Raw genomic sequence first — 9,881 nt, 5'->3', positions numbered from 1 at the left:
AAATTTTAATTTTACCACCTATTACGTGCGTATAATCCCTAAGCAATAAATGTAAAAAAAAAACATTTTTCGTAAATTCATGTTACTTTTTAAATTGTTTTTTTTTTTAGTATTTATGTCTAGTTCTGCAGCTGCTGCAGCAAGTATGTCGTACACGAATAAATTGATCGTGAAAGACAATAAATGGTATTCCGAGCGAGAATTGAGTACCTATAGTAACGCTATGAGATAATAATAATTTATGAATAACAACAATTTTGTTGTGGGGAGGAGTGTAGGGGAATTACTATAGTGGTCTTCACGGCTTCTTCATAGTCCACATTTCACTACCACTACAGGCTGCAGCATATATAACATACGTCGTATAGTGTGCTACAAAACATTCTTCGGGTAACACGTTGAATATATATATAGGAAATGTATAATTGGGGAAAAAAATATAATGTCCGAGTCTGATGCGGTAAACGTGTCGGAACGCGTTAATACGTTTCCGAATCCCTGACGATGACGGCGATGAAAAGCTATCGCCGTGTACGCGTCAGATAAATGTATATATGTTTGGAGGAAGGTACACACATACATACCCTGGGGCATGTACACCGTATATATAGTCGTCTTTGAGTTTTCGTTATTATTGTTATTATTATTATTATCATCATCATCGTTATTGGACAGGTATATACGATGGTAGCGGTATATATATTTTAGTGTGTAATGACTTGAAGGATTTATTTTTCTCTCCCGTACCTACTCCCCATATCTCGCCGTATCTTTCTGCTTTTTGTCCGCTGCACGTATGTTTACGCACGATAACCGACCGAAACGTTCACAGCCACGTCGAAAATACAATAATAATAACATTATATATCATTACATCATGTGTTTTTATAGGCCGGTCTGACGGCAGTACGATTTGAGGATTAAAAGTCATTTTTCGATGACCACTAGCAGTGCATTTTTCTTTGGGCTTTGTACTACAGAATTTTCCACAGTGACATTCATCCCGATTTCTGCAAGACGCCAACCACTGCAGTACTGCACCCAGTCTTACTGTACTACTAATTGTGCGGTGCAAAATCTTGTAACATTACGTGGTAACGTGTGGTAATAATAGATCACATTGTTATGATACTACTATACGATAGCACTATATAGCAGCATACGCGTATACGGGATAGTACCAAAAAGTTTTGGTCACCGAATTCATGTATACCTAACCCGCCGATCCGGCAGAGATATATAGTACTTTCGCCGCGAGTCTACTGGTTTTTTATTCCATCATATATTTGATATGTATCCACCTATATTTACGTACACCACGATAATACGTCATTATCTATGACCGTGAGAAAATCGTTTACGAATCCTACACGCCCTTCGGTTCCGCAAAAATCGTCGAATCGGAAACGTGTCCGGTGCCGCACATATACACGTATACGCGTCTGCTATTATCGATATCGGTATCGCGCGTATACAACACATTATTTATTTTGTTATTTGATCGGTTTTTTTGCTCCGTCCAATATCCTATATATATATATATATACGACTATTATCCGACGATCTTTGTACGTGTGCGATTCTTTTCCCCATTTTTACGTATCGGATATACAAACCTAATGATATGTAACGACGCTTTGCGACAACCAACGTTATACCAATACTATATACGTATACGCGTGGTGCGTGCAGTGTGGACAAGTCGACGGTACGTTTGGTTAACCGAATTTTCGTTTTCGGTCCCTTATCGTTTTCGTGAAATCTTAATGTCCAACGGTCGATGGACCGTATATGCTGTGCAGAGCCCACCCTATAGCAAACTGCCTTATAATCGTCGTTACGTTTTTATCTCATTTGTATACACATACACTGCAAGCGATAATATAGTATATTATTGCAGCTGTAGATCGATGGCTTGAAATATTGGGTCTTAGTGACTTATTATTATTTTTTTTTTTCATCGGTTTGTCCGTATACGAGACGAAACCTCGACCGGAATACCAATACATACATTGCTCGCACTTTAATATATGCCAGACATTTTTATCATTACTGCAATTGCGTATATATGTACAGAACATATTATACGTTATTATAAATATTGGACAGTGTTATATAATATTATATTGTTCTCGTTTGAACCTCCTTAACCACTCTACGATAATAACGATAATAATAATAGAGAAATAGGTACCTATAAATACATAAATAACTACCCCACGGCGCGCGATCATCGCGGTCCACGACTTCGTCTGGCCGAAGACTAAAGTATTATTCCATGCGCGTCTGTGCGTGCACGTCGGTTGTATACATATTATTATATGTGTGGGTGAATATCACGTAATACGTTATGCTCGCGTCCGGAGAGGCGGTCAGGTTAAGTTATGTACGATAGGCACCACGCGTATCATTATATATACACCGTGTACGCGGGCTTCGCGGGCATGGTCTTAAATGAGGTTCGTCCGTGGACATTTGTAAAACGGGACCTTTCCGGGATGTTTTATTGTGCGTGCACGTAAGTCGCCGAGATTTATTATATGGCGTACGGGGCAACTGGTTAGAAAAAAAAAATACATAACGATAATAAATAAAATAAAAACCTTTTAACCCTCTCTCGTCCTGCACCTCGTCGTCCCACGCCTCCACCACTTGTACCGTTGCCGCCGCCGTCGCTGTTGCAACCCCTTCGCCGCACACTTATTTTTAGTTCGCAGCTCCCCCCGTCACCCTTTTATCCGTCGGTGCCGACTGCAAAGACCATTCCGGTCCATTTTACACGCACGTCCATTTGTCTACGCCTTTCGTTTCCACACACTCAGGCCGCGCACCGTTATACCCCGATAAATCGATTAAATTTTCTTTCTCTCCGGCCCCGCACACTTTCCCGTACCTACACTCCCCGAGTACACATATATCACGTACACCATATATATATAACATATGTGTGTGTGTGTGTGTGAGAGAGAGAGTGTGCGTGTACTTTTTCTTCTTCTTCTTCTCGCCGACGGTATAAATTATATAATGCTGCGTACGGCGTGTATATAGCTATTGCTGCTGCAAAGGGCGGAAATGCATTAATATAAAACGTTTGTATGGCGAAAAACTCTCCATCAATCTAAATACACACACTCGAGTGTTTAGGGGAGCCGACTTAAATTACATGTCCGTTTCGGCATCATCAACACAGCTGGTTTACATACACATGAAGGTATATATATATAATTTATACCCTCGAATAGGCGGTAGGTTCGTGGTGTATATATAGTTATTATTTTATAGTTTATATATTATAAACACGTTTATTTTTTTTTCCCCGTCCATCTCTGCGGTAGTCTTATAGTTCTCCGAATAATTCTACTCGCCTGAAAGCCACATTGAAACGTCGTTCAAATGCCATATACTCGTATACAGAAAAACAAGATGAGCGTATTTTTGACGACGACGGCATGACAATCGTTTTTACACGGCCCCCGCGTCGTAATGGCGGTCGGTCCGACCGTGCTTACGGGCATCTGTTGTCGCCACACGCGCATAACAATATTATTTTCTTACTCCGCTCCGACTTCGAAGTTCGCCCGTCCGTCTCATTCCGCGCCCGATTTCGTCCGCCCACTTCGCATAAATACGCGCCCGCCGATTGAATTATAACGGTTCATATGCGACTACAGCGGGCACGCATATTATATAATAATATCATATTTGCATGATAATATGATATTATTCGATAAATTACGACGATATTCACGCGTGCACGAAACGCGTTGGAAAAAAATATTATATTATATTTTGCACACATCAGACGACCGTCCTCATCGTCAGAGTCGACGATGGGCGCTCCTATACCGCGAGTGTGGGAAAAAATGACGATTATTGTTTTTCCCGGGCTATACGGAAGTGTTGGGTAAACTACACCGCGTAAACAAATACCGTCGTGTAATAACTGGGCGTGCGACAAAAGGTTCGATTGTGGCGAATCGGCACGATATAATATATACGTATTTATTATATATATATACATGAGTATATGACTATATATATTCGTGCACGTCACACGGTTGCAATAGTACATAGAAACGACTTGAACACTTCATATAGGTATATGAAATCGTGTAAAAACCGTAATATACTCGTCGGTCCTATAATAACTCGGGGACTCATATGTGTATAAGCAGAATATGTTATATATGCCGGTTATGTCTTGAAAATATTACTTCATAATATTATCGTATTAAAAATTATGCTCGCCAAGTTTATTTTTTGTAACCTTTTCAACGAGAATTCGTATTTCACACTTACACAACATAATTTATCGTAATTATACACGCGATTTATTGTGATAAACTTACACTGGTCGCGCGGCAAAAAATAGAAACGAATTTTAAAACTTGTCTCTCTCGATATCCCGCGTCCGTTCATTATATATTATTTTACTGCTTATATCGGCATATATCAAAATACACATTATTGGCCGTATCGTAGGTATAATTTTATTTATTTTACACGCACGAGCGTCACTCAATATATACGACTTTATAATATTATAATATAACATAATAATATGATGGTATAAAAATATATGTATATAAATGGGTTTTATACGCACCTCACTCCAACGGTTCCGAAGGATTTATAGTTGTTTTTAATTAAAAATCTGAAGTCTCTTATCATTTGATCGCTATTATTTCATTCCATTAGGAATTATAAAAGTGATAGGCATGCTCACATGTATGTACACGATTTAATATATTTTATAGGTACCCATCATCGAATATATTATTTGTGAACGTTGATAAAAACTGTTCGTATATTACACTATACGAGTATATATACCCATAACCAATAATATATTATGGTAAAATGTTGGACATTGAATGTCGAGTGTCTGTCCTATATTGTATATTTAAAATGTCAAAAGCACTATTGTTGTATATACTTACTATAATATAATATGTATGCATTGGAGGCATACAATTTTGAGGTTCATATATCAATCAGTGTTTATTGTTGGGTGTCTGTGCTCGGGGGAAAAAAATTAACCCAATATGTGTCGATCATTTCACGGAGCGATGGAGAGCACATGTTGTTTATGTATAGTTTTTCGGGTCCAAGCAGACCCTAAAACGCTTTTAAGAACATACGGACACAAAACATTTCCTTTTTGTTGTTGTTATACTTTTCTTTCCCTTTGATTATCCTATTACCCTTGTGCGGTATTTTTTTTTTGTGCTTTTCTGTTTTATTTTTTTTCCATAGCTGTCTCTTTGAGCAGACAATACAAATCATAAAATAAAAATGTATAACCGATAGAATGCAAAGAAAAAAGGGTGTATACAAAACGACAACAAGAAAAAAAACCCGTTGTACCTATATATGCACGAAAAACTTTCTTTATACCTAGCGATTTAACATAAATTTGACGTCTATTGTGTAATCGCGCACTTATTTTATTATACTTTTATACAGCACGCGTAAAAGCTATTTCCTATCGATCGGGCAAACAATTTTTTATTATTAAATTATAAGATTCATTATTAACATTTGCATACCACGAACCGCGACGGAATTGTGTTATTCATTTTACACGTTAGTATTAATTGAGTAAACGCAAAACATATCAGTATAACCATCATATGCCTTTAAATATTGAATATTTTATCAATTAAAAAAAAAAAAACATGTTTGTGATAATTAACTAATTATAATTTAATATGTTTTTCTATATACCATTAAACATCCATTTAGATATTGTAGTAAAAAAGTAGTATAGAAACTCAGTAAACCTGTTTGTAAAAAATAATAAATTTATAGTTATCTGTGGATGCTGTTTAATGTTCATACATATATTCGAATTATTTTGATGTGGTTCTGAGTTCATTTTATTTATAGAGGCTTTTCCTCAAAAATTGTAATAAAATAATGTTAGAAATTTAATCTTTTCACGCGTTCATATAAATAATATTTACGATAAAAACTTCTAATAAAAATAAAAATTACTATAATGGACACTAGCGTTTTTTTTTTTTTTTTATAGTTAAATAAATCTGTTTTTTTTCGCATACTTTTGTGAGTTGTTATTTTCGGAGTTTTTTCTTTTCATTTTAATTTGTTATAGGTACAATTTCAACGGTTTCGAAAGTGGCACTGCAACACACACCGTGCATATATAATGATGATTTCATAATACGATTTTGAGGCGCGAGTTCACATAATAATGTATTAAAATATCATAATATATTAAGCCCGTCGTCCGTTTAATAATAATTAAAGGTACCAATTATCGAATTTTAATTACGGTCCTACCGCGTCATCCGTATTACTCGCCCGTGATATATATTATGCAACGTTTCGCAATAATTTCTATATATAGGTATACATATGATTATAGTAATAAAAATAAAAATTATGCTAAACCAATATGCGCGTGCGCGTGTGTGTACAGGTACGAGACGAGCTTGCTTGCCTTTATGACTTTATGAGTATAAAGTCATTTCGTTAATTGTATGCTGGTAGGATACCTCTATTTATTATGTTAATATAATTTTGTCGTATAATATATTATCAGGTAGGTTTAAACGAAAAAGTACTGCAAAACCGTCGAGTCGTTAGACTAGTTTTGAATGAATTATTATTATTATAGGTATACTTATTATTATTATAACGTTCGCTGCGGGATTTAAGACAATTTGCCAGCCAATTAAAACGGACAGTGTGTAAAATGCGGCTGGGGCAGAAATTTCACACGCGAGCTTTTCCGCGACTGCGGTTGGCAAACGCAACACAATATTATCATATTCTTATAGGTAAACACTATTTTTTCTCATACGAGTGCCGTGCGCGCGAGACTTCTTGAGTAGGACGTATGAACAAATTCCGAATTCGACACGAACCGTTCGCGACTTCTACGCGGGCGGCTGAGATTGTGATTAATATAGTAATAATAATTAATAATAATAATAATAATGGTTTCTATACGTACATAATGTAATGTATTTTAACTTCTACGTATTATAATATAATATATACTTCAGCGAAAATAATAATATATTATACTGCCATCGAGTGCGTTTGTTTAGAGCAGGATGTACCTACGTATATTATAATATTATACTACATAGATAGATGTGTATACAGTAAAACTATATAATATATTATATATACTATTATAATATGTATAGTGCGGTGCAACGCACTAGAGAAAAGTATAGTACTGTGGCGACGTGAACAATACACAACGAGCCGCCCAAATTATTTACGATGTCGACAGCGTACAATAGGAAAAACCCATGTTCTAGAATATTCCACGATGGTCTCGCTAGAGTATACTCGGGGATGTTCTAGAACAAAGCGGAGCCTATAAATACCAGCTGATCAGATGCTCAATTTTCATTCCGTCAGTGACTACGTATCGCGACTTACCGTGTTGTTCAGTTCGCAGTAATATTGTACGCGTAATTGGTATTTGTTTGTTATATTTCATTCTTGTACATACATATCACAGTAATATAGTGCTTAATATTTTATAAATTGTGAGTGATTATTTATTACCATAAACCACAAATTGGTGACCTCGACGTGATGGAAAACAATGAATCGTCAGTAGCCAGAGTCGCGGTGAAAATTCCCGAGTTCATTTCGTCGGATCCTGAACTTTGGTTCGCCATGGTCGAGGGAAGTTTTGCCAGCGCAGGTATCAAGATCGACAGTACGAAATTTGGGTATGTTGTCGGCGCATTACCACCCAAATATGCGGTTGAAGTGAAAGATATCATAATGGCACCACCATCGGAAAACAGGTACGTAAAAATTAAACAAGAATTGGTCAAACGTCTCAGCGCATCCCAAGAAGAAAAAACTCGCCAACTATTGGAACGGGTCGAAATGGGTGATAGAAAACCATCGCAATTTTTACGCCATCTTCAAAGCCTAGCTGACACCTCCATTCCGGAAACACTGTTAAAAACGCTGTGGATGGGCCGACTACCGAAAAGTATTCAGGTAGCGCTGGCGATCGTCAAGGACTGCAAACTCGAGGACCTCGCAGCACACGCAGATAATATTGCAGACGCGTCTGGTCCTATGCTACCTCAGATCGCGGAATCAACTGTGAGTAGTACTCTGGAAGCTACGTTAAATCTTAAGCTTTCACAGCTAGCGCTAGGGATTAATCAGGAAATCACGGCGCTGAGAAAAGAAATCGCTGAGATCAACACCCGTCCTGCACGTGGGCGAAGCCCCGATCCTAGTGCCCATCGTTCAAGATCTCGATCACGAAGTCGTAATTCACACGGTGTCAATGGAATCTGTTGGTATCACTGGCGTTTTGGATCCAACTCCCAGAAATGTGTAAAGCCATGTACATATAAGTCGGAAAACTAGAAAGGCAATCACTGATGGCGGCCAGTGAGCCAATGCCATTTCCACGCCGCCTATTTCTAACCGATCGTGTCTCACGAATACAATTTCTTATTGACACTGGAGCCGATTTATGTGTATACCCACGCAGTGTGGTTCAAGGTCAACGAGATAAATCGGACTACTCCCTATCAGCAGCCAACGGGACGACCATTGCTACGTACGGAACTATTACACTTGCTCTTGATTTCGGACTTCGTCGAGTTTTCACTTGGAGATTTGTGGTCGCGGATGTATCCAAGCCTATCATTGGTGTGGATTTTTTAAACCATTATAATCTTTTGGTAGATATACGTAATCAACGTCTCTTGGACGGTCTCACGCAACTCACTGTACAGGGTCAAGCTGCGAAATGCGACATACAATCCATCAAAACAGTTGTCGGAACAACAAGGTACCATGACTTATTACAGGAGTATCCTGAGATAACCCGACCTGTTGGAGTAATCAAGGACATCAAACACAACACCAAACATTACATCCAGACGACACCAGGATCTCCCGTCGCGTGTAAACCAAGGCGTCTAGCCCCTGACAAACTCAAGGGAGCCAAAAAGGAGTTTGAGACTATGCTAAATTTGGGTATAGCTCGACCTTCTAAAAGCCCTTGGTCTTCACCACTCCACCTGGTTTCAAAGAACACTACGGACGCATGGCGACTCTGTGGAGATTATCGTGCACTTAATACTCGAACTATCCCAGACCGCTACCCAGTTCGTCACATCCAGGATTTCACACACTTCCTTCACGGAAAAAACATTTTCTCAACAATCGATCTGGTAAGAGCCTATAATCAAATTCCTGTAGCAGAGGAAGATATCAATAAAACGGCCATAATAACACCATTTGGACTTTTCGAGTTTCCTTTTATGTCTTTCGGACTCAGAAACGCAGCTCAGACGTTCCAACGTTTTATTGACGAAGTACTCCGTGGACTTGAGTTTTGTTTCAGTTATATCGATGATATACTGGTAGCTTCTACTTCTGAAGAAGAACATATCAAGCACTTACAGATCATTTTCAATCGGTTACGTGAATACTCTCTAGTAATCAACCCTTCCAAGTGCGTTTTCGGACAAAAAGAAGTCAAATTCCTAGGTTACCTTATTTCCACAGATGGCACACGTCCTTTACCTGACAGAATCGACGACATCTTGAAATACAAGAAACCGACATCAGCAAAAGGGTTACGACAGTTCCTGGGTATGATAAACTTCTATCGACGTTTTATACCCGGAGCTTCAGAAGCACAAGCACCATTGAACGTCTTACTGGTTCCCAATCTCAAAGGCAAAACTCCTATCAACTGGACACCTGAAGCTACTGCTGCTTTCGAAAATTGTAAAGAAAAACTTGCCTCAGCCACGTTACTTGCTCATCCTCGCGACAATGCACCATTGGCCATTGTAAGTGATGCTTCTGACACCGCAGTGGGCGCGACTCTCCAACAATTCGTCAACACGGGA

General features: G+C 38.3%; 1 protein-coding gene across 1 annotated transcript; it reads left to right on the top strand.

Moving 5' to 3' along the window:
* Nucleotides 1–7,578: 7,578 nt before the first annotated feature.
* On the top strand, nt 7,579–8,379 carry LOC126549552 (uncharacterized). Its single transcript, XM_050199030.1, has one exon. It carries the CDS (start codon nt 7,579–7,581, stop codon nt 8,377–8,379), a length of 801 nt encoding a protein of 266 aa, XP_050054987.1.
* The last annotated feature ends 1,502 nt before the right edge of the window (nt 8,380–9,881 follow it).

This window comes from Aphis gossypii, chromosome 2 (assembly GCF_020184175.1).
Source record: "Aphis gossypii isolate Hap1 chromosome 2, ASM2018417v2, whole genome shotgun sequence".
NCBI lineage: Eukaryota > Metazoa > Arthropoda > Insecta > Hemiptera > Aphididae > Aphis > Aphis gossypii.
The sequence above is the reverse complement of the archived record's forward strand: the minus strand, read 5'-3'. Positions and strand labels throughout refer to the sequence as shown.

Excerpts from the sequence above, each read along its gene's own strand:
- LOC126549552 (XM_050199030.1), top strand. The coding sequence starts at position 7,579 with ATGGAAAACAATGAATCGTCAGTAGCCAGAGTCGCGGTGAAAATTCCC.